Genomic DNA, 26262 nt, shown 5'->3' with positions numbered 1-26262 from the left:
GCCTACTGCCGCTAACCCGGAAGCATCTCCTCTGCTGCATCCTGCCCCAGCAGAAACAGGAAGTTGCAACAAAGAGGGTGGGATGCAGCAGAGGAGACGCTTCTGGGTTAGCGGTGGTAGGTAGCATGTGGGAATTGCTGTCACTGAGTGGGAGGCAAATGCAGGATCATGTATCTCAACCTGCTCCCTTCACTGCCATACTGATAAAGGTGGTCTGCTGCCTGCACTTTTAAGGGTGCTCCACTGTTGGGTGGGCCCAAGCCCAAACTGTGTGAGCCTAAGCCTACCCGTGGCTATGCCCCTGATACATAGTAACATAGTAGATGACGGCAGAAAAAGACCTGCACGGTCCATCCAGTCTGCCCAACAAGACAACTCATGTGTGCTACTTTTGTGTATACCCTACTTTGATTTGTACCTGTGCTCTTCAGGGCACAGACCGTATAAGTCTGCCCAGCACTAGCCCTGCCTCCCAACCACGGGCTCTGGCATAGACCGTATAAGTCTGCCCAGCACTATCCCCGCCTCCCACCACCGGCTTTGGCACAGACCGTATAAGTCTGCCCAGCGCTATCCCTGCCTCCCAACCTCCAGTCCCGCCTCCCACCACTGGCTCTGGCACAGACTGTATAAGTCTGCCCCGCACTATCCCCGCCTCCCAACCTCCAGCCCCGCCTCCCACTACCGGCTCTGCTATCCAATCTCGGTTAAGCTCCTGAGGATCCTTTCCTTCTGAACAGGATTCCTTTATGTTTATCCCATGCATGTTTGAATTCCGTTACCGTTTTCCTCTCCACCACCTCCCGCGGGAGGGCATTCCAAGCATCCACCACTCTCTCCGTGAAGAAATACTTCCTGACATTTTTCTTGAGTCTGCCCTCCTTCAATCTCATTGCATGTCCTCTCGATACTACCCCTGTGTGCTATTTTTTCACAATAGAGTGCTCCTTTGCACTCACCTAAAATTCCTTCGCAGGATCATCTCAGATTTCTATTTCTATACATGTTTTTATATACTGCCAGCTCTCCCAAAGGATCCGAAGCAGTTAGCAAACGGAATAAGCATTCACAGCTGTCTTCAGGGTATCACTCTTCAAAAGACTGTTTCTGCTTTTCTAATAGTCTCCCATTTCATGAGAGGCCTCATAAACATATGACCACCCTTAAGAGCACTACCTCCAGCACGGGACTTCAGAGTGGTGCTCCCTAGACAACAACCCTTCGAACCCTTGGCATCTGCTTCCAGAAAACAGTTTTTCCTCATAGCTATAACTTCAGCGCCAGAAGAATTAGCGAACTATAAGCTTTTGTACACTACCCCCTGTATACTCAGTTTTTTTCACAATAGAGTGCTCCTTCGTACTCACCCAAATTTCCTTCGCAGAATCATCTCAGATTTCTATTTCTATTTGTGTTTTATATACTGCCAACTCTCCGAAAGGATCCAAAGAAGTTAACAAGCAGAATAAGCCTTCACATAAAAGGAAATTACATTTAGTTGGCTATAAGTTATATCAAACAAGTTCAATTAATGTTATAACTCAAACAAAAATGTTTTTATGACCTTTCTAAAAGCAAAATATGATGGAATGGATCTAATGTCTCGAGGGAGATCATTCTAATTCTTGACTGCCTGAAAAGAAAATGATTTCTCATGAACCCTTTTTAAATGTATATTTTTAGATGTGGGATAACCCATTTATGTTTAAACTTTTTTATTGACAAAATGCACAATACAATGCAACTTGGAGACTTCGTACCGCAAGGTTCAGTATTCAAATCAGCATTGCAACAACATATGTATCTGCATCAATCACTTATTCCATTTTCTCTTCTCCCAAACCCCTCCCCTCCTTGCAACTTTATATTTCAGCAATTGTTAAATAAAGTCATAACATTACAACAATACAACGGAACCTTTAGATTTGGCAAGTGTACAATTGTGAATCTACTACTATTCTACTGTGATGTAAAGTGATCAGCTTACCGCTCCAAGTAAATACAGAGCTCCATATCTAATTATCGATCCTACTCTTCAATCCCCTCTCCTTCACCCCGGGATAGCCCATTTATAAAGTACGTAAGAAAGTTACTCTTCCCAACAGCCGGTAAAACCAAAGGATCTATTACATCTTCAGAATTCAATCTGCAAATTGCTTTAAAAACCAATCAAGCTTAAATCTTAATCCATTGTTTAATAAGCAACTAGTGAAGCTCTGTCATAAAGCTAGACGCAGAATCAAAATTACCTTTACTAAATATCAGTCTAACCAGTGTGTTTTGTAACAGTTTTAACTCATGTTGCAATTTAACTGAGATGCCACCATATAAGGAATTGCAGTAATCCAATAGTGGCAACAAAATCGCCTGGCCCAATATTCTAAAATTATGTGGGTGGACTGATTCTCTGACTGCACGGAGCTGTCTGAACTTGAAAAAATATTTCTTGCTAAGTGCATTGATCTGGTCAGTATAGGACATATTTAAGTCTAAAATATTCCCACTTAAGGTAGACCATTGTTCTAGCAACCTTCTTTCCTCCGCTTGATTAATCACAAACGGAAACATCTCTGCAAACTCCGGACTGTAGATGAGTATTGTTGTATTACCTCCATTAAACAAAAGACTTTTGCAAGGCATTGCAGCTTTTTGTTTCTTATAACCCAAAAAAATCTGAGTTCACCAATATCTAAGAGAACACTATCCAACTGGATTTCAGAGTATATTGTTTTTTGTTATGTATTCTCATATCTTCCACCACCAGGACGTATAGCTCCTCACCAACTTCGAGCAAAAGCTGCCTCTATAGCAAATTTCAGAACTGCTTGTTACAGGTATCTTCAAAGCTGCTACATGGGCCTCTGTCCATAAATTTACCAAACTGCTGTCTGAATCATTCATCAGCTGAAGATGCAGCATTTGGCCAAGCAGTTCTCCAGAACATGTTTGCCTAAAAAAGTCTCTCTTCTGTATTCGTTTCTTCCGCCCCTTTGTTTCTATTCCTGGGCCACCAACTGAATCAAATTTTAGGTGGCCCTCAGCTTGGGACTTCTGAGTGCGCTTCATTTTCCTGGTAGACTACAGAGAAAGCAAAGCTGCATAGCTGTAACGGGGGGTCTCTGTAGACATCAGGGAAATACAGCCACATTTGTCCCCCCCCCCTCCAAAAACATATATAGCACGTAAGCTTTGTTATAGACTGAGAGGGAGGAGGGAAACCGAGGCAGCACAGGAACCCCTGCACATGCTCAGATGTCAAACACTGACATCTCTAAGCTGAAGAACTACTCTGGCACCCAAGGTTCTGCCGGATGGCATCACCTCTGGCTGCATTTCCTTAATGTCGAAATCACTCCCGTTACATGTAAGCAACTTCTCTTTCCCAGCAGAACCCTTAATGCAGATTATTTATTTATTGCATTTGTATCCCACATTTTCCCACCTATTTGCAGGCTCAATGTGGCTTACATAGTTTTATTAACATTGTCATTCCAGGATATCAGATACAGTTAGTATTGTGCAGAGATTAAGTAGGGAAGAGAGAAGATTCATCTGACCCTAGAAGAATATATCCAGGAACTGAGAAGAACACCTCTGTCATTTGAGCTTGGCAATATTTCTGTTTGCTGCAGCCCTGATACTTGATCACCAAGGTCGCAATGGAGTCCACAGATAAACCTGCAGATAATTGAGTTAACAGCTGCATGATGGAACCTTGCTTTATCATGGGGATAGACTAAAGGTTCAAAACTACGTATCTTACCTTGCACTTACCAATGCTGCTACACATAGTAAGTAGCCCAGATGGAGCTCTGTAAATTATTGCCTCTCCCCATACTGCCCTATTGCTTCTGTTGATTGCCACCAGACACAGAGCTGAGGATTTGAGCATAAGTTTCCACAGTGACTCCCAAGATTCTTTTTATGGGTGGTGAACTGCTAATATGGAAACCAGATCATATGCCTATAGTTAGGATTATTTTTCTCTATGCACATCACTTTGCATTTGTCCATAATAAATTTAATCTGCCATTGAGATGCCAGTCCCCCATTCTCATCAAGTTGTCCTCCTCTTCACAAGCCAATTTAACAACTTTGAATAATTGTGTGTCATTTGTGAATTTGATTGCTTTTTCAGATCATTTATAAATATGTTAAAAATCTCTAGGGCAAGCCACTATTTATCTTTCCCCATTTGAGAAAGAAAACAGAGTAGGATTAAATATTTACCTATCTTTTAACCAGTTTCCGATCCACAAGAAGATATTGTCTCCTGTCCAATTACACTTCAGTTTCCTTGAGGGACTTTCAAATGCTTTCTGAAAATCTGGATTCACTATGGGGCTCATTTTCAAAGCACTTAGACTTACAAAGTATAGGTTGCTATGGAACTTTGTAAGTCTAAGTACTTTGAAAATATGCCTCCATATCAATCAGTTCACCTTTATCCACTTAGAATTTTTTTAATGTATTAATAACAAGTTGGTAAGGTAAGACTTCCTTTTGCTGAGCCCATGTTGACTCTGTCTTGTTAAGCCATGTTTATCGATATGTCTAGAAATTTTGTTTTTCAAAATAACTTCTACCATTTTGCCTGGCATCGATTTCATCAAGCTAACTACTCTGTAGCTTCCAGGGCTATTCCTGAAGACTGTTGTAGATTGAAATATGCACCCTTTGTAAAAATTGGAGTTATTGGTCACCCTTTAATCAGGTATATGAGGTGATTTTAATGATAGGTTAAAGATTACTAGTAACAGGTCTGCAGTTGGGTTTTTTTTTAAGCTCCTTTCAGAATTCTGATGTGTATACCATCCAGTTTTGGTGTCTTATGGATTAAGGTGTAGGAATAGGTGTGTTATAGGGGTCAGAAGGAATAAAACAGGGAAAGGGTTGGAGGGATTTGTTTTCTCTCATAGAGTAAGAGGGAAAGCTTAATGGCATTTCAGAGAGCTGGAACAGTTATTGGCTGAGTTGGAGTCATCACGTATGTGCTGTTTGTACCTTGTGTGAGACAGGGCTGTGTAAAGCCAATTGCATGTGAGACAGAAGGATGCAGTATACATATGGCCCAGGACTGATCTCTCTCTCTCTCTCTCTCTCTCTCTCTCAGCTGATGACAGAGATCCTGGGTGGTATCCGTATCATCAAGTTCTACACTTGGGAGAAGCATTTTGCAGCCAAAGTGAACAGCTTCCGGGAGAAGGAGCTGAGCAGGCTGAGAGCTCTCAAATACCTGGATGCTGTGTGTGTCTACCTATGGGCTGCACTTCCAGTACTAATCTCCATTCTGACCTTTATCACCTATGTGCTACTGGGACATGAGCTCACTGCAGCAAAGGTCAGCAGCTCCAATGCTATTCTTTTACTGTGCTGAATAGATGCCCTGGTCCTTGATTTTAACTTCCCATTTCTATCTCTTCTCTCCTCGCATGCTCAAGGAGTATTCAGAAGTGTAACTACTAAGATTTACTGTAGAAATATAGATTTAGAGCACAGGGCTAGCTTAACCTTTAAGCGGACTGCGCAGTCGTCTAGAATTGCAACTTCGGAACGGCAGCAAAGTGCAACAACAGTCATAACAAAACAATAGATCCTGACTAGAGAGTTGCACAGGGACAGAAATCTTACCCATCCCCCGCCTGTCCACGCTGAAATCTTACCTGTCCCCACAAGACTTTAACGTGTCCCCACTCAGTCCACAAGAATTTAATGGTACATTAAAAAAATTACTGGTCAGCTCTCTGTCACTCTCTGGATTCGAGCCGCAGCACTGCAGGCAAGGAAGGAACAGAAGTTGGAACACTCTGGTGTGCACATGTAAGAGTTGTCTCTGATTCACTGGCACTGTGTATTAAGAGGTCACCACATGCATGTGAAAGTAGGTCAGGTGACATCTGATGCTTGTGCCTGTGTCAGAGCTGAGGTCTGCGCATCAGCCCGGGAGCAGAGAGGATTAATAGTAACATAATAAGTGACAGCAGATAAAAACTTGAACGGTCCATCCAGTCTGCCCAATAGTCACACTCATTATCAATTCATGATTAAATCAACAATAAATGTGATATTATATACTTGATTATGGTCTTTCTTTGGCTTTTCTGGGACATAGACCATAGAAGTCTGCTCGGCCCTGTCCTTATGTTCCAACTGCTGGAGTTGCTGTCGAAGCCCACTCCAGTCTATTCATCTTTTCATTTGTGGGACACAGACCGTTTGTCCAGCGCTGTCCTCATGTTCCAGCCACTAAAGTTGCTGTCTAAGCCTTTTCCAGTCCATCCTAAACCAGATTGTGTCACGTTTGTGCCCAGGTTCCTTGCTTACAGACATCTCGGCCCCCGGTGGTTAAACCTGGCGGGTGCTGAGAACTGATGGCTTACCGTTTCCTATGTTCCAGAAGATATGCTGGTCCAGTCCGGATCTTCCAGAGTGTTTTAGGAGTTTTTTGGAACCAAGCAGTACCCATACTTAGTGAACTCCCTTGTTGGTTGCCTTTATTAACCACCTGGGTAGGTCTCTAGTTTGCCTTGCAACAGAGGTTCTCAGAGATGTTTCCTTTGGTGAGAGTTGTTGCAGTGCGTCTGTGCTGTTTTTTCATTTTTGTGCTTTTGACCCTGCTTGTCTCCTGGATTATTCTCTTTCCTGCTGCCTGCCCAGACCCGGCTTGTTGTTGGATTACTCTCCTGCCTGCTGCCTGCTGCCTGCCCTAACCTGGTTTGTTTCTGGACTATTCGTCTGCCTGCTGTCTACTTGGGACCCCAGCGTGTTTCTAGTGTGACCTGCTGTTTGTCAGCCGGTTGCTGTGTCCTGTAGTTCCTCCTCCTTGTCCTGTCCGGTAAGTCCTACCGGCCGCTTGCAGCCTGGAGCTCAACTCTTGGTGAAGGGCGGCTAAGTGTAGGTGAAGCCTTGCTCCAGTCCACTGTGTTCCAGTTCCGTTTGCCTTGCCTGTGTTTGGGTGATTCCTCCTGCCGCTGTCGCTCTCGGCAGTGGCCCAAGGGCTCACTTACCTAGAAGTCCGACAGAAGCGTGACAGATTGCCATATATGAGACAGACATTACAAGTCTGCCCGGTATCGGCCCTAGTTCATCATAGCCGGAGCCGCCATCTAAGCATCACTCGACACATCCACACACATGCAGCCATTTAAGTTTAGGTTTTTTATAACTTCCATTTTGTAATTAGAGATCCTCTGTGTTCATCCCACACCTTTTTGAATTCCGTCACCATTTGTGTCTCTACCACCTCCTTATTGGAGACTTTTCGCATCTGTGCTGTTAAAGCAAGGAGGAGGAGGAGACAGCACTCAAAGAACTTGGTACTCAGTAGGTGAGAGACTAGCAGAAGTGCAGTGTACACTTCCATGGGAACCCCCCAGGAATTGTTTCCGTCCCCACAGGAACCCCGCAGAAACTGCTTCCGTCCCCACGGGATTCCCGCAGAAACTGCTTCTGTCCCCACGGGATTCCCGCAGAAACTGCTTCTGTCCCCACAGGATCCCTGCAGAACTGCTTCCGTCCTCATGAACCCCGTTCTCGTGCAAGTCTCTAATCCTGACAACCACACAAACTCAAAGGACCGTTGGCACATTCTTTATCTGCAGGGAGGGTAGGAAATTTACATATAGCCCATTTACCTGGGTAAATAAGTGTTGGAAATTGCCTTCATTAAATGCACATATATTATTGAATGCAGTTTAATATTTACATGTATGATATCCAGTTATATGTTTTTTTTTAAAAATCAGGATTGTTGTGGGAGGGTGATGTTGAGATGATCATGATGATTGAGCTTAATTATCAAAACTTTCAAAAGGAGAGGGAGCTAGGAGCCTGAAAATTATTTGGATGGGTAGGGGGAGTAGGACAGAAGGATTGCCAAGGATGCCCAGTATCCTTGCACCAGTCTTCATACACTGAGCAGCTATGCGCTAAGGAAAGAGGAAGGAAGTGAGATACTGACAGGCACAGACCAATAAAGAGTAAGGGGATATTGGAGTGATCATGTCTGATGTCAAAGTAATAAAGTAGTTTGATAAGGTTTTATTTTTTATTCCACTTTTCACAGGGCAGATTACAATGATAACATACTCATAAAACAATTACATAATCAGTATCAAATGTATACAATAAAAAAAGCACAAACAAAACAAGTGAAAAAGGTAAAAGTATGTAAACAATCACACAAAACACTCAAAAAATAGATCAAAAAAATAAGTGCAGTACATCCCTAGGCTTCCTAATACCACATACATAGTAATATAGTAGGTGACGGCAGATGTGGACTTGCATGGTCCATCCAGTGTGTCCAACAATAAATAGCATGTGCTTTTATTACAAACATTGCTTCCATTATGTATCTTCCCACTATCCAGAACTTGTGGGATAATTGTTTCTTCAACCAGCTGGTGGAGATAGAGAACTGAAAACTGAGCTGAGACATCTCTCTTGGCATCCAGTCCAGTTCCTCAGTATTTTCTATCTCCAGCAGGTGGATTTGCTCCTGGTCCACTTGATCAGCTGGTCTCCATTTGAGCTTTGTGGGTGGCTTGAGTCTGCAGAATCATATCTGGAGGTCTTCAAATCCCTGTCTCTAATGGACATTCCTTAGCGTCCCTCCGGACCGGACCAGGATTGGACTGTTGGGTTGTGCCCGCCTACCAGCAGGTGGAGACTGAGAAAAACTCTGACTCTAGAGAGCCAATAGGAGCCCTGGCCATGTGACCTTAGCCTCAGTATTTTCTCAGTCTCTCAGCAGGTAGGAAGTGAGCCCATTAGTCTCTCTCTCTCTCTCTCTCTCTCTTTTTCTCTATAAGATATTACAGATATATTTATAATACTTCTTCTGTGCCTGGAATCGTAATTAGAGGCTTGACAGGGTTTCTTTTCTTTCTTTGACAGCCTCTGGGGTGTTAAACCGGGTGTCTCGAGTCCACCCCCCTTCCTCCCCATCTCCCTGGCTTAGCAGGGAAGGGCCGTCCCTTTCTCTGGAAAGGTGTACCGTCTTTGGGAGAGGCAGCCACTTTTAATAGTCAGCTGTTTTTAAAGAATTAAATCAAGTAAAAGAAAATTAAAAGAATTAATTCAATTGAAAGGAATTTAAAGGAAGTAGTTTTTGCTTTCCCCAGGCTTATAACAAGCAGGTAGCTCTTCTGTCTTATTCTGTTTGAAGAGTCTTTATTTTCTTTTCTGGCGGAGCTATTTAAAAAAAAAAAAAAGTGATAAGTCAGCGTCTGTAACTTTAATCGGCGTTTTTTTGTTATCTTAATTATTTTTCCTCTGCTATCCGGCGTTGTTAGCGGCGGTAGTTGTAAAAAAAAAAAAAAGAGGCGCGAACTGTTAAGCGCGTGCTCGCTCTTGGACGGGTCTGTATAGCTTGGGAGCTGTATTGACGGTTCCTGTTCGGGCCAGAGGCTAAACCATGTTTTGTGCGGCATCGGAGGCTATCTGTTTTTCGGTGGCACAGATTTCCTGCTTCTTCGTCGGTCCGGTCAGTGGTTTTCTCCCCCGAACTTTATTCTTCTCATTTTGGCGCGCTTGGCCGCCATTGTTTTGCTTGCAGCTGCAATTTCCCTTGACGCGGCAGCGTTTTTCTGCTTTTACTGTGTTTGGCTGTTTGTGCAATGGAAAGGAGGTATTGTTTCTCCGGTAGTTGGGGCAATTGGTAGTATATTTGCCCCGAAATTAATTTTTACATGTATTTTTCAAGCTATTAAAAAAAAAAAAAAAAAAAAAGAAATGCTACGATGCGAATGGCGCTCATTTTGTTTTTCCCTCTGTTTTTTCTCCGTCGGGGACTTTTTGGTTGCTAGCAATGTTGTGAATTAAAGTGCAGCTCAGTTGGCGATTTCTTTGTTCTTGGCAAGACTCCGATTCAAAGTGCAGCTCAGTCGGGAATACTCTGTTTTTGACAATGGGGCGAATTAAATTGTATCTCAGCTCCAAAATAACCATTTTCCTATTCCTTTCCCTTGTGTGTGATGTTTGGAGGAAAGGTCTTCGCTATTGTCTAGCGCAGTTTTTATGGGGGTCCAGTGTACGTCACTCTGTGTCTTTCTCATTTCCTGGTGAATAGGACTACATTTTCTAATAGTCAATTGATTAGTACTTTACAAATCTGGCCATAATATCTTAGTTCCTTTCAAGCATTTCCCTTCATGGCTATGATGTTATACAGTGTTTTTAAGAACTTAACAAACATTTTCTATGGCATAGGCTATCTGGTTCAGGTGCCATGTGGATAGAACTACATTGCCGGATAGTCTATTGTTTGGTACTTTACAATGCTGGATATAAGATCTTAATTCCTTTCAGGAAATTTTCCTCCGTGGCTATGTTCTTATACAGTGTTTTAAGATCTTAACAAACGTTCTCTAGAGCGTAGGCTGTATGGTTCAGATGCCATGTGCAATGAAATACATTGTCTGATACTCAATTGTTGCGTACTTTGCAATTCTGGACATAAGGTCTTACTTCCTTTCAGCAATTTTCTTTCATGGCTATGCTTTCTCTTTGGCATAGCAGATGACAGCTACATAGGCTACATGGTTCAGATGGTTCTCATATTCTAGGAGACTCAGTCCTGTCTACCGAGCACCCAGTTTTCTCAGCTGCTTTAGAAGGCATGTTTTATTCACGTCTTCTCTACTTTCCAACTGTCTTGGAGTTTCTCATGTGTTATCTTAGTTTTCTTCTAGGACTTACAAGATATATGTCCACTTAGGGAGTAAAGTTATCCGGTCAATTTGCATTTTCTCCCACTTAAGGATATTGGGAGGTCCTCACGCCATCTACTTGTATTTTTGTTTCCTCTATCTATTCAGCCTGGGCACATGGTAAACATTCTGGTTTTGTCCAGTATGACCATCCATAATATCTGCTATCCCTTTCTCTTCCTTACAGATTTTAGGGTCTTGTTTCAAACTTTCTTGACGTCAGGTACAGTCTTGTCTCCTGTGGCACAAATTCACCACCTTTTCCGTAATAGGTATTTTCCAAGTCTATTCCTTTTCATTTTCATTTATTCTTCCTCTCTCCAGAGTTTTTTCTCTTGGAAGGAGATTCACTCATTTTCTGTGCATTTTTGCCATAAGGGCATAAGTGTTGCCATAATGGGAAAGGCCAAGAGTCCCCATCCTGTTTTCAGATGGGGTCAATTTAGATTGCAAATACCACATTCATATCTCGTGAGTGTGCGTCTGTTCATCTCTGTACATCTCAGTGAGGAAGGAGGCATGACATGATACGAGGTTTGGGGAGAGCCGGTAAAATTAAAGGCCAGTGTGTCTCAGTCCACGCTTAACATATGGTGATCCTTTCATTTTCATTCTATACGTCCTCACTCCAGACCTTCCTTTCAATTGGAAGGGGATTCTTTCACTTCCTGTGCATTTTTGCTATTAGTATATGAGTATTGTCATACGGGGAAAGTCTAAGAATCCATTAAGCCCAGCATCCTGTCCTCAGTTGTGGTCAATCCAGGTTGCAAGTACCACATTCATTTCTTATGGGTGTGGGTCGGTACATCTTAGTACATCTCAGTATAGGAGGAGTAATGTCCACGATACGAGGATGATGAGAAGGTCCTCATTACCAGTTTTCTTGCCCTGCTCTTCAGTCTCACGTCGGCTCCGCGCACTTTTTTCTTAAGTTATGGTCGTAGTAGCAGCGGCGCTCATGAAACAATGTCTCCTCGTTTCATCCTTTCCTAGATGTCTGGTTCATTACAGACAGTCTTATTGGCAGAGTTGTCAGGTCAAGCAACAGGTGGTGCATTTCGGGCACACTCTAGGTTACGGGGTGCATGTAGCCAGGTCTCTCATTTGATCTCTCTTTTGAGCTCTTGTGTGATCTCATTAGATTTCGTAGCTTGTCTCTATTTTTTCTCTCTTTGTTTAGTCAAGTTGGCGCAGACTGTTTTTGTCTTCTCTACAAGCGTCCCACTTTCTGTTTTCTCTGGATGTTCTTGGGCCTTCGGCCATTACCTTGCTCTATTTTGCAGAGTAAAATTTTACTTTCTAGCTCCCAAGAAGGAATTTTTTCTTCATTCTCTTTGGAGTCTCGGTAGTCTTTTTTGGCAGCTTTTTACTCCGTCAATTTCGTGACCATTGAAAAAAAAAAAAGAAAATACTTCTGGGAGTTCTCAATGGATAGTACCTTAAGGGGAGGTCCCAGTTCTAGAACTACTTCTTTTCGCTCTGACCTTCCATGTGCCTCGCTTACTCTCTTGCTAAAAAGACTTGTCAGCGGCAGAGATAGATGCCCTCTCGTATCCAGATATTTATCTCGGATGGAATTCCCTCCGCTCAGTTGGCCTCTGTATTCTCACTAGTGCAGCACTTGGGTCTGGTGGTTGAGATTGAGCATTCTTCCTGCAAGTATGCCGGGAGCATATACACAGTGAGCAGTTTTTTGATGGCTGCATCTGTGAAAATATATATGTATATTTATAGTTCTACTACATAAGTACATATTTAATTCCACTCTGGGAAAAGCTCAAAGGTCCTATCGAGCCCACCTTTCGGTCCACAGCCAATCCAGACCATGAGCACCTGGCTAGATTCCTAAACATACAAACATTCTATACATGTTATTCCTGGAACTGTGTAGTGTTTTATGGACTTCTATATGTATCTAACAGATGAAAGGTACTAACAAGTGTCTACTGTTGATTTATTCCCGTTTTCACTAATTGGGGTCTACGACAAGAGTCTCAGGTGATCTGCTTACAGAGGCAACAGCTACAGATGATTCTTTCTCTCTCATTTGAATTGCGCTCTGAGATATGTTTTCTTCATGTTGGGTAACTGCAGCAGCTGTCAGTTTATTTGGACCTTCAGTCTAGTTTGCAGCAGGGATTTAGGTACCTTCTTCTTCTGCATAGTATTTAACTGCATTCTTGTTTTTACCTATTTAGCTTCTAGTGATCAGGTACTTTCTCACTGACAGGCTTTACATACTTCCAATCTGTTGCTAGGTCAGCAATAGTCTACGATATATGGAGTATTGTACTTCAGGATCTCGGTTTCCACTTTCTCAGCTGAGGTAGATTCATTGCAGTTTTTTGTTTCCAGGCGGCTCTGCTTCTACCTTTGCCATCTTTCTTTCAGTCGTTTTTTTTTTCTCGAGCCTCTCTGCGCTGCACTGATAGTGCGGTAGGTGACATTATATAGCGGCCACTTGGTAGGGGACAATGTTCAGCGTCGCTTGAACTTTTCAGCTTTTTTGCTTTGTAGTCATTCTATTTAGTTTATTGGCGGTTCTTGGATCGTCAAGCTTTTGGCTTCGTATTCATCCTAGTTTGGGTGTTTTCAGGGACTCTACCGCATTCTCAATGTCTGTCCCTCCCGTAAGATTACTGCTTTGGTACTTCCCAACAGTCCAATCCTGGTCCGGTCCGGAGGGACGCTAAGGAAGGAGAAATTAGATCTTACCTGCTAATTTGCTTTCCTTTAGTCCCTCCGGACCGGACCAGGCCCCTCCCATGTTCTATCAACTCTTTAGATTCTTTTATTAAGTTTGGAAGTGGAATGTTTAAAAAAAACCAAAACAACAGATGATACTGTTTATATATAAAAAAAAAAAAAAAAATGACGTTGCGTGGTCCATACCACTTCTCTGGTGGTTGCTGGTGAGCTCGGTTGCTGGAATATATACAAAACCTTAATGGGTCATACCACTTCTCTGGTGAGAGTTGCTGGTGAGCTCAGTTGCTGGAATATATATATATATATATATATATAAAACCTTAATACCACTTCTTTGGTGAGAGTTGCTGGTGAGCTCAGTTGCTGGAATATATATAAAGCCTTGAATATGTTATACCACTTCTCTGTTGAGAGTTGCTGGTGAGCTCAGTTGATGGAATATATATAAAACCTTGAGTCATACTACTTCTCTGGTGAGAGTTGCTGGTGAGCTCTAATATGAATGGGCCATGCCACTTCTCTGGTGAGAGTTGCTGGCGAGCTCTAATACAAATGGGCCATACCACTTCTCTGGTGAGAGTTGCTGGTGAGCTCTAGTACTCGGTTTTGCCGAGGAATTTGTGGCTGCTAGGATTCCATACGGCATAGAAGTTCTTTCTTTCTTTCCTGCTTTGTTATTCAAATACTGAGGCTAAGGTCACATGGCCAGGGCTCCTATTGGCTCTCTAGAGTCAGAGTTTTTTCAGTCTCCACCTGCTGGTAGGCGGGCACAACCCAACAGTCCAATCCTGGTCCGGTCCGGAGGGACTAAAGGAAAGCAAATTAGCAGGTAAGATCTAATTTCTCCTTAATTTATTTCTTATCTCCCTTCACTTCTCCCCTGTTTTCTGTGGAGCTCTCCTTATCAAGCACAACAACCTTTAAAAAAACAGAAAGGAGAAGGAAAGAGGTTATAGGAGAGCATGGGACAGAGTATCAATGCTGATTCTTTTTCATCTGGGGTAAGACTTGTGGAGATGAACTTGAGGAGAGCAACCGGCAGGGGTAAGTCCGAATAATCTTTGACTCAAAACCGCCTGGAAGGCTGCAAGTTCTACTTGGTTCTTGAGAGGGATCCTGACTCACCACTTGGGACTGCATTGTGCTGCTCTTGTGCCAGTTGGGGTGAATGGAAACTCCTGCAGAGATAGTTAAGCAGTGGAATCCACTATCCGGCATCAGGGTGTTGCAGTTCATGTGCAGCATGGGGGAAACGGTTGGCGGAAGCACATCTTTGGATTTGGCATAGCATCCAAATATGCTGGAGTCTTCGGACTGTCTGGCAGGGCCAGTGTGCAGTTTGATGCAGGACAGCCAGAGCCATTAGAGGAAGCAGAGTTCCTTCATGAGGAGGAGGATGACCCAAAGGTACTGAGGTGATGATTCATAAAGAAAAGTTTAGTAGTCTTATTTCTGAGGCATTGGTGGTGCTTTCCATTGAGGAACCTTCTGCTTCAGTGTCAGGAGTTCCATCTTTGTTGATCGTGAGTGGGCTTAGAGGTGCTTCTAAGGCCTTCCCGATGCATCCAGACATTCAAGACCTGATTACAGCAGAATGAGTCTTAACTGGACACGGGACTGAGAGTGGGAAGAGCCATAGCTTAACTTTACCCATTAGTTCCAGAGGAGAAGGATAAATTGCAGCTTCCCAGGGTGGATTTTCTTGTTACAGCGGTGACTAAGAAGACCACCTTAATGTTGGAAGGGGGCATTGCCCTAAATGATTTACAAAATGAGTTACAGGATAGGAAGCTAGAAGGCTTGCTGAAACAAGCTTTTGAAGTGGCTGCTTTGGGTCTTCAAGCAACAGTGTGAAGCTCATTTCTGGCTTTAGTATGCCAGAAGTGTCAGCAGTTTGCAACACAAGATGGGTGCCATAATGCCCAGCTGGAAATGGGGTTGGCCTACTTGGCAGAAGCTATTTATGATGGATTACAGCCTAAAGTATGCCTTTGGCTGTCATGGCATATCGGCAATTCTGGTTGCAGCATTGGGCAGTGGATGCAGCATTAATCACGTCTAGTTAAACTGCTCTTTCAGGAACAAGTGGCTATTTGGAGAAGATCTCAGTTTTACAGTGCTGGGCTGTCACTTCCAGTTCAGGGCTTTGCCTTTTGGTCTTGCCACGGCTCCGAAAATGTTCACTAATGTAGCATCAGGAAATCAGAGTTCACCCGTATCTCGATGACTGGCTCATTCGTGCATTGTCCTAATCAGATAGCATGGCGGTGACGGACAAAGTTGTCTTTGGGTTGGGTGATCAATTTCAAGAAGAACAGACTAACTCCATCACAGATGCTGGAGTATCTGGGAGTTCTATTCGACACAGCAAGGGAGAGGATCTTCCTCATGGAATGCAGGAGGTCAAAGCTAGTTCAACAGACTCGTCTTCTCCTCAGTCAACACAGGCCCAGGGTCTGTGACTACATCCAGGTTCTGGGGTCAAAGATAGTGGTGATGGAAGTGGTGCCATGGGCAAGGGCTCATGCGGCCATTACAGGAGTCTCTTCTCGGCCGCTGGTCCTAGAAGTACAACCTTCATCTTCCTTGGATGCTGGTTGCCAGACAGAGTATCTAGTGGTGGTGGTTGTCCAGGAATTTGACCATCGGAGCTTGCTTTCTGAGAACACAATGGGAGGTGGTGACAACGGATGCCAGCAAGTCAGGTTGGGGAACTCATTACAAGTTCATCTGGCACAGGGCATCTGGACAGAGCAAGAGTCTCGGTGGTCGATAAATTGCTTGGAGCACAGGGCAGTTCGGAATGCCTTACACAACTTCGCTACCTTTCTGGTGGGGGCCCGGTTTGAGTTTTCTCTGACAGTGCGACAGCAGTGGCTTATATCAACAAGCAAGATGGGACCCGCAGCTATCCAATGGCAGTGGAGGTGGTCTCCTTTATGAGTTGAGCGGAGAAAAATCTTCTTTGCTTGTCGGCAACTCACATTGCTGGGTCCTTGAATGTGGAGGTGGACTTTCTCAGCAGGGCCCTCTTAAACACTGCAGCCAGGACCAGACCAACCTCTGAGTGTAAAAGCTTGTAAAATTCACTTCACAGTCCATCTGGTCCTGGAGCTTTCCCCAAGGAACTTTGCCGTATTACCTACTCCACCTCCTCCACACAAATAGGCGCATTCAACATAGCCAAATCTGCCTCAGAGGCCCTGGGTAAATCCAGGCTAGAGAGATAAACCTCATTGTCCAACATAGATTGAACATTGGGACAATAGAGCCGGGCAAAAAAGTCTTTCAAAACTTTAATAGCTTGATCCTGATGCACTAAACAGCCCGCGGAATCTATCAGAGTGGCGATCTTGTCAGGTCCCCTACTCTGGCGGACCAATTTGGCCAACAGGCTGCTAATTTTATTGGCAAACCTATATAGCTGATGTTTATAGTAAGCAAAAGATTTCAGAGCACGGCTATGCAGAAGTTCATTTAGGGCCTGCTGGGTCTCCAAGAACTGTGTCTTAACCTGCAGAGAATGAGGGGTCCCATACTGCTGATGGAGAGATGTCACATGCCGCCCCAGGCATATCACCTCATGGTGACGGGTCTTCCTTTGAAAGCTTCCATATGAAATGATTTCCCCCTGTAACACTGCTTTCGCAGTCTCCCAAAACAAAATGGGGTTATCCAGTGAGCTCCATTAGTTTCCCTGAAGGCCTGCCAACGGGAGAGCAAAAAGGGCAACAATTTACTGTCCCTGTTTAAAAAATACCGGAAACCTCCAATAACTTACAGCCAATTGAGAGGAACCAAATTGCAGACCAAGCTCTACTAAGGCATTATCTGAGATCATTATTGGTCCCAGCCGTACATCAACCACCGAAGACAACAGACCCCAAGAGATCAACAGATAGTCTATTCTAGACATCGTGGAATGTGCTCTGGAGATGTGGGTATAGTTCCTCTTCAGTGGATGTAATATTCTAGATATCATGGAATGTGCTCTGGAGATGTGGGTATAGTTCCTCTCCAGCGGATATAATACTCTCCACACGTCCACCATGTCCAGAGAGGAACAAAGCATAGAAATGCTCCGTTGCATCCTAGCCAAGTCCCTCCCCGAGGGCCTGGATCAATCTAGAATGGGATTGGGGACCTCATTGAGATCTCCTTCCCCACCCACCATGTCCAGAGAGGAACACAGCACAGAAATGCCCCGTTGTGTCCTAGCCAACTCCCTCCCTGAGGGCCTGGATCGATGTAGAATGGGATTGGCGACCTCATTGAGATCTCCTTCCCCCTCTCCCTCATTATGATAGGGACATCACCCAAGTCATGTATCCAGCGAATAAGGTGTTCAAAAAAAATTGGGGGCATAAATATTACACTGCAGAAGAGGCTGGTGGTCTTCGATCACAGAGGCCAGAACAAATCTACCTGCTGGATCCATTACGACCACTTGGGTCTCCAATTGTAAACCCTTCTGGATGAGGATAACAGCCCCCCTTTCTTTCCAGCTGCAGGGGACTCAAAAATGGCACCCACCCACCAGTGCCACAGCTTAGTGTGCTCTGAGGCTGAGGATGAGTCTGTTGTAAAAAGGTTATTGATGCCTGCCTATCATTAAGGGCTTTCAGGATTTTTTGCCTCTTGATCAGGGAATGTATACCTTTTACATTCCAGGTAAGAACCTTAAGTGAAATTGAATAAATGGTAAAGCAGATAAATCTAATGCAAATCAAAACCTGTCAGAGAACTGGGAAGGTGCCCCAGCCTACACCCACTCAAAGAACATCACACGACAGAAAGCCAATGTGTATGAGGTCTCAGGCAACACCATTGAGAAAATTAATGCACTAAAATTCCAACCCCCCTACTCCTCCAAATCCTGCCTACCCGCCCCCTAATCCCTTACCCTAACCTACCCTTTACCAACCCTCTACCATACGCACACTCCTATCAAACCTATCAATGGGTACCCCCTGACTACAAGGACCTGAGAGTCCCCAAACTTAAAGACTCTGATAAAATGCCCCCCTGAGAGAGAAAAAAAAAACCTGAACTCCAACCTAGGAATTACTTCAGCAATAGCAATGGAGTCATTGTGAGCTGTAGAAAAGCTCTCAGAGCCTGGCACTCATGTACTGGCAACAGGAATCTACAGGAAGGTCCGAAAAGAAAAAAAAAAGTTGAGGTATTGACTGAAGTAGCCCAGCCAGACATGACTCCCAAGCTCCTATCGTTACACTACCGGTTCCTAGCTTAGATGGAACAAATATATAAGATAGAGTAACAGGAGTAAGAAAATAAGGGGACTAATTTTAAAGTAAGTTGCACATGAGGTCAGAAAGTGAATATTAATTTAGCTAGGATAGGATGGATAAACATGTTCTGCTACAGTATGTACAGCCAGTGTCACTCCTTATGTGTGTGTGTATGACTAGCAAGTTAGTTATTTCTTCCATTAAAGGCCTGGTTGAAGAGCTAAGCTTTCACCTGCTTCCTGAAGTAGAGATTATCTTAAGCGAAGCCCTTCAGGGAGTGCATTCCAGAGTGGGGGCTACTCTGGAGATGGCTCATTGGCGGGTATCACATCGGTGTATAATACCAACATGTAACTATCTTATATGCTTTTTCCTTAATTAAGCACAGTCAAAGACCTTTTGAACCTCAAGAAAGACCCGTTTCCATTCCCCTTTAGTAAGTTGTTCTCCTAAATCCCGCTCCCAATGATTCCTATATTCATGCTCGGTAAACTTGTAAGTGAGATGAATATCTGACCTCTGAGTGGGGGAAATTGCACTAAAGTCAGCAAGATGCTGCTTATGCTTCTGCCTATGAAAGTCCATTGAGTATAATTCTTTATCAACCTAACAAACAAAATACTCAGGCGATTGTAATATAATAAGGATACTAATTTATTAGTAGCACAGCAAACAAAAACAATTATTATATTATACTATACTATAATATTTCTCTTTAGGTATACTCACACAGCCATTAGTTTCTCCTCGTTGTGGGTGCTTTCAGAACAGTTCAACGCAGCTTGGTGTTTAGAGGGGAAAAAAAGTTTTTCTTCCTCCCCCTCCCCCCTTTTTCCTATCTTGTCTGGTAATGTTTGTCTTAGCTGATAAGAAATACACACAGAGGCAGTTTGCTTTAGGGGTCAGCCTGCCCTGCATTTGGAACAAACTTTGCACAAATGCTGTTCTGTGAAGAGGGAGTCAAGAGTGAGTGTTCAGAGGGGATGTTGAAAGCAGCCACTGGTTTTAGAAGGGTAAGGGTCTGCTGTTTCTGGCTTGGACTCCCCCAAGCCAAAGAACTCAGGTTCTGCCTCTCCTCTTTCAATTAGGATAAATTAGAGGTGTGGCCCGCTGTACCACAGGGTTCTGCTCCAACTTTCCAGACAAAACAGGAACTGGCAAACTCAATCTCCACTCCTAGAGGTTAAAGGTTGGAGGACTTTGTCGTGGCTTTTCAGCTTTACAGTCTGGGTCTTTAACCTTGCTACTTCGCCCTCACCCACACTCCACAATCAGCTGTATGGCTCCTCTTATATACAGTTTGTTGTCCTTTCCTGTCCAGTGCCGAAAGGCACTAGAAGTGTCCACACAAGTCAAATAAGCAATAAAAAATGGAGAAAGCCAATCACAATGTCCAGGGTGACCAAAGTTTATTCTTCAGACAAAAATTGCTGACAGATTCACCCAACATGGGCCATGTTTCGACAAACATAGAGGGCCATTTTCGAAAGGGACGTCCAAGTTGCGATTTGGACATCCTTGCAAAATGTCCAAATCCAGGGGTGGTGAAACCTGTATTTTTGAAACAAGATGGACGACCATCTTTTGTTTCGAAAATACCGTCAGGGACGTCCAAATCCTTATATTTGGACGTCCCTAGACATGGACATTTTTGATTTTCGGCGATTTTTGAAACCAAAGATGTCCATGTCAAAAATGACCAAATGCAAACCATTTGGTCATGGGAGGAGCCAGCATTTGTAGTGCACTGGTCCCCCTGACATGCCAGGACACCAACCGGGCGCCCTAGGGGACACTGAAGTGGACTTCATAAATTGCTCCCAAAACCCACTACCCCCAACTGTACACTACTACCATAGCCCTTACGGGTGAAGGGGGGCACCTATATGTGGGTACAGTGGGTTTGTGGTGGGTTTTGGAGAGCTCGCTGTATCCTCCACAAATGTAACGGGTGGGGGGGGGAGGGGTATGGGCCCGCACTTCAGTACCCACTAAAACTGCTTCTGGGACCTGCTTGTGCTGTCATAGACCTGAGTATGACATCTGAGGCTGGCATAGAGGCTGTCACAAAATATTTTTAAAGATGTTTTTTGAGGGTGGGAGGGGGTTGATGACCACGGAGGAGTAAGGGGAGGTCATCCCTGATTCCCTCCGGTGGTCATCTGGTAATTTCGGGCACCTTTTTGTGCCTTAGTTGTGAGAACAGGTCCGGGTGAAAACGTCCAAGTGCCTGTCAGGGACGTCTTTGTTTTTTTTCAATTATGGGTCAAGGACGTCCAAGTGTTAGGCACACCCGCCTTAGCTACGCCTCCGGCACGCCCCCTTGAACTTTGGCCATCCTTGTGATGGAGTACATTTGAAGATGTCCTAAGTCGAGCTTCGATTATACCGATTAGGACATCCCTGGGAGAAGGAAGTCCATCTTCCAATTTATGTTGAAAGATGGATGTCATCCTCTTTCGAAAATGAGCCCGATAGTCTTCCTCAGGGGTTTCTTTCAAATCAGCAATTTAAATATTGTCAAGCTCAAAATATTGTAATAGATTGCTTTAGAGAAACACGGCAGCACAGTGCTCTGCGTCCAATAAACAGCCCGTGTTCGTGGATTCTGTCAGCAATTTTTGTTTGAAGAATAAACTTTGGTCATCCTTGACATTATGGTTGGTTTTCTTTACTTTTTATTGCAGTATATTTCCAGGACAGGTGTCAGCATAATATAGAAAAATGTTTGTTTTTCTCGCTATAAGGAAAAAACACATGGATGGTTCTTGTCATCACATGGGGTCCTGTCTCTGTTCACATTTCAGGGCATTGTTACTGTATAACTTCTTATCAAGGGATCAGCTCAATGTTTTTCCCAGTTCTCAGAAAAAATGTCTTAAATTTTGGAACAGAATTGTACATAAACATGTCTATAATGATTTCCTACGCCAAACTCAAAGTAATTCAGAATTCAGCCTTTCCCTCACATGCATATTACAGTGCAGACACATTGAGTTTTATACCAAATAGGACAAGCTGATGGTCCTGGTTTCTATTTATTCCTCTGTCTCGCTTAATGTTTTTCTCTTTTTCCTCTTACTTTCATATGCCATCTTCTTCTCTCCTCCATCTGTTGTTTCCCTCTGCATACTAACTACCCTCTAGTCTTGTTTTCATTGATGTCTCTTCCTGACCTCTGTCTCCATGCCCTCCAGCTCCCCTCTCTTTTTCTCTCCCTGCTGACCCAGGTTCTTTTCCTCCCCCCAGGTATTCACAGCCTTGGCACTGGTTGGCATGCTAATTCTTCCCCTCAATAACTTTCCATGGGTACTAAATGGAACACTTGAAGCCAAAGTGTCTCTGGATCGGATTCAACGATTTCTTGAGCTCCCGGATCAAGACCTGGATAGCTATTACAGCTCTGGTTTGTAGATGAGCCTAGGACCAAACGGGGAGGCTGGTCAGAATTTGACATACATTCTTTTCTGAGAATGTATAGGCAGGGTATGTCCTGGGATTAGGGTGGGAAAAGGGTTTTCTCTGGCACTACAGAGGGTTTGTATATCCTTGCGGTGCTCAGAATGTAAGCATAGTCAGAATTAAGCTTATTTTGCTTAAGGTGGGTGAAAGCAGGACTCAATCAGATGAAGGGCACTGTGTTCAAGTTTCCAGTAGAGTGATACTGGGATTAAATATTTGCTGTCCTTTGCCTTTTCCCAGCGAAAGCAGGGATGGTTTTGTACATATTTCTACTTATAAAAAGAACATCATATTACCTGCATTGAACTGTAATGTTCCCTGAGTCTGAACACAGAGCTGCCTGTGTACATTCTGACTCTTTAAGGATATGCAGATTTAGCTGAGATATTTGTAGTGAAGCTGGTTAGACAGAAGTCAGTGTTTAATATAATAAAGACCTCTTGGGGTCCTGTTCCTGCTTTTTGCTTTGCACTCAGATGCTTCCTCTGATCCAGACATGGTGCTGGAACTGCACCAGTCCATGTTCTCCTGGTCACCTCCACTGAACACCAATGCCAGCCATTTGAGTCTGGAGAGGAGCCAGAGCAGAAAGGATCCCTAGAGACCTGCGTCCATCATTTGGCAGTGAAGAAGGTAAGAAATGGCCCAGGAGTCAAGGATAGGAAAAATTCAGAAGAAAGCTATACAGATAATGGAGGGAAGTGCTGCAGAGACACAGACAGGGAGAGACAGCAAGCCTGCTCACTCATGCCCTTACTAGAGGCCAACTGAATTTTGGTTTCAAAACCGCCGGCTCTGCCCCCAGAGAGAGCAGGTCTTTCTGGGTCACCGCCGCTGCCACTTCCCCTCCCCCTCTCCACTGCAGACACCAGGTCCTGATAGGCTAGGCTGGGCTATGCCAGCTGGCCATCCACCTGCCTGCCCCATGCTGCTCCGCCAGAAGAGAGTGGGTTCTACTGACATTTTTAAGGAGGACCCGGTGGGAGCAGGAGCAACAACTTGGATAGCTCCCTCCTCGGAGAGGCCAATAGGCCACTAGGGCAGTTAAAAGTAGGCCTGGGAAGGGCCTTCGGGTGGTTGGGGAGGCCGGCTCATTGGCGCTGGCTCTCTTCTAGGGGTGGGTGAACGTCGTGCCCAGCCCTGGCCTCTCAGGACCTGGTCTCTTCGGGGAAGGGGGATGGTTAGTAGTGGCGGCAGCTCAGTGGGATCTAGTCTTTGTGGGGGGGTGGGCAGTAGTGCTGGCAGCCCGGGAGGACCTGCTGGGGGAGGGGGAGGAGGTGCCATTTTCAGGTAAAAACATAAGAATAGCCATACTGGGTCAGACACATGTAGCCCAGTATCCTGTTTCCAACAGTAGCCAAGCCAGGTCACAAGTACCTGGCAGAAACCCAAATAGTGGCAACATTCCATGCTACCAATCCCAGGTCAAGCAGTGGCTTCTCCATGTTTGTCTCAATAGCAGACTATGGACTTTTCCTCCAGGAACTTGTTCAAACTATTTTTTTAAAATCCAGATACGCTAACCGCTGTTACTACATCCTCTGGCAAGGAATTCCAGACCTTAACTATTTGTTGAGTGAAAAAATATTGCCTCCTATTTGTTTTAAAAGTATTTCCATGTAACTTCCTTGAGTGTCCCCTAGTCTTTGTAGTTTTAGAACGAGTAAAAAATTGATTCACTTTACTCGTTCTACATCACTCAGGATTTTGTAGACTTCAATCATATCTCCTCTCATTCGTCTCTTTTTCAAACTGAGGAGCCCTAACCTCTTTAGCCTTTCCTCATATGAGAGGAATTCCATCCCTTTTATAATTTTGGCTGCTGTTATTTGAACCTTTTTTAATTCTGCTATATCTTTTTTGAGATACGGCGACCAGAACTGAACGCAGTACTCAAGGTGAGGTTGCACCATGAAGCAATACTGAGGCATTATAGTATTTTCGGTAATGTTTACCGTCCTTTTCCTAATAATTCCTAGCATCCTGTTTGCTTTTTTTGGCTTCTGCCGCACACTGAGCAGAAGATTTAAGCGTATTATTATCTACAATAACACCTAGATCTTTTTCTTGGGTGCTGACCCCAAGGTGGACCCTATCATCAGGTAACTATGATTCGGATTATTCTTTCCAATGTGCATCACTTTGCATTTGCCCACATTAAATTTCATCTGCCATTTGGATGTATGAAATGCATACTTCTTATTAAGGGTATCCAAAAGGAGAAAAAGTATCTATACAAGGAGGAAAAAGCCTCAACAAGGTCCAATAAAAATCTAACATGTAATATCAAAGGAACTTGTCATTGGCTTAAAAAGCTTTCTTGTATTAAGCACAAACAGAGAAAATATAACCAAGCACTTAACTGAATGTGCTGTGTTGTCGCCTTCTCAACTCCCACGACCAATGGTGGCCAGCTTTTCACATTGCTGCTTCAGGGCACGTGGATAATGCTGCAAATAAAACGAAGGATCAGAGCACAGAACTTCCCAAAAAAGTTAACCAAAAACATGCAATCATAAACCCGCTTTAGAATTCCAGTCTAATGGCTGTTCATCACAGGCTCTCCATCAAAAAATGGCTCCCTCTTATATGATCTGATGTCAGATGCCAATAGTTAACTCAACTAATCATAACTGTAGAAATTCCCATTACTCAGAAATTCCCAGTTCTCATCAAAAATTAATAAAAATGACGCCACTCGAGAGTTTAAACCATTGAGTTCTAAGGTTTTTAACTGGAAAATCCATTTCTGTTCAAGCTGTAAAAGAATTTTATGTTGGTCTCCACCTTTGCGGGATGATGTAACACATTGCAGCGAATCAAAATCATGACACCTCTAAACGCAATTGCACACAAATTGCAAGACCCGCAAGCTGCATGTCCATTCCTAGTTACGACATTGTCCAATCCATTAATTGATACACATGCTAATTCTGAGGAGCACAGAATCTCTTTTAAATTTCTGCGCCTACTGTACGCAAATCTAAGCATTGCTTCTGTGAAAGCCATAAGGGTAGTGACAATATGCCAGTGTTTCCTTATAGCCGCTTCAATCCTTGGAGCAACAGTTGATGTATGTCTTAGAACACATATAAAGATGTCATTATCCACTGTTAGCTTCTCTCGTGGAATCAATAGTAAATCTCTGATTGCATTTAACATGTTTGTAAGCAGTGTTAACAACTTTCTTTGGATAATCACGATCCAACAACTGCTGTAGCAGTTCTCGTGATTGATGCTTAAAATCATTAGTATTAGAGTAAATCTGTCTATATCTTAAAATTTAGAAAAAGGCAAACTGTCTTTTAGAGTTTTAGGACGACAGCTCCAATAGTCCAAAAAAGTGTTTGCTTTACGGTACACTGAAGTAGAAAAAACACCTTTTTTAATCAAGATGTTCAAAAAGGAGATCACTCTAAAGTCAAAATATGCAGTAAATTTCAATTTAGCATGACTGTTGTTTAAATATTGCACACTCAATGTAAATCTGCCTCCAATCCTTCCCAAAGCAAAACCAAAATCATCTGTGAAACTTGTCTACAGTTTCACTTTTTCAAAAAAAGAAGAATTATAGACTTTGGATTGCTCAAAATGGGAAACAAACAAATTAGCCACAGAGGGAACCCTCGTTGCACCCATAGCAACACTAGAGACCTGTTGGAACAACCGGCCCCTATACAGAAAATGCCAAAGATGCTAAGATGAAAGAGGTCGGGACATCCTGTATTTGCCTCTGTTCTAAATACAGCGCTAGAAATTTCAGCTCTTCATCTTGTGGTATGGCATTGTAGAGAGAAACTACATCAAGAGTAACTAACCAGCAGCTATGGTGATCGCAGTTCACAGCAGAAATCAGTCTCATGAAATCAGTGGAATCTGAATTTTTTTTATTTATTTATTTATTTTATTTCCATTTTGCTCACACCCTTTTCAGTAGTAGCTCAAGGTGAGTTACATTCAAGTACACTGGATATTTCTCTGTCAGGGCTCACAATTTAAGTTTGTACCTGAGGCAATGGAGGGTTAGCTGACTTGCCCAAGATCACAAGGAGCAGCAGTGGGATTTGAACTGGCCACCTCTAGCCACTAGGCCACTCCTCCACTCGACTTGAATATATGAAGCT

General features: G+C 43.6%; 1 protein-coding gene and 1 long non-coding RNA gene across 3 annotated transcripts in view; one reads left to right on the top strand and one right to left on the bottom strand.

Moving 5' to 3' along the window:
* The window catches only part of LOC115465421, a 39801-nt gene extending 20333 nt beyond the window's left edge, over positions 1 to 19468 (bottom strand). The window contains exons 1-2 of one of the 2 annotated variants that reach the window (XR_003941411.1): positions 19406 to 19464; positions 1368 to 1471 (exon numbers count right to left, since the gene is read on the bottom strand). This is a non-coding gene — a long non-coding RNA (uncharacterized LOC115465421). Of the gene's footprint in view, positions 1 to 1367; positions 1472 to 19405 lie in introns of both variants that reach the window. The other variant, XR_003941410.1, reaches the window with a different exon arrangement.
* LOC115465420 (multidrug resistance-associated protein 7-like) overlaps positions 1 to 26262 on the top strand; it is a 181945-nt gene that overhangs the window by 23910 nt on the left and 131773 nt on the right. The window contains 4 exon segments of the mRNA XM_030195872.1: positions 5114 to 5341; positions 21926 to 22082; positions 22615 to 22698; positions 22701 to 22771. Of these exon segments, the coding sequence (XP_030051732.1) occupies positions 5114 to 5341; positions 21926 to 22082; positions 22615 to 22698; positions 22701 to 22771 (540 nt within the window).

This window comes from Microcaecilia unicolor, chromosome 3 (assembly GCF_901765095.1).
Source record: "Microcaecilia unicolor chromosome 3, aMicUni1.1, whole genome shotgun sequence".
NCBI lineage: Eukaryota > Metazoa > Chordata > Amphibia > Gymnophiona > Siphonopidae > Microcaecilia > Microcaecilia unicolor.
Note: the sequence above shows the minus strand (reverse complement) of the source record. Positions and strands in the feature narration are given on the sequence as shown.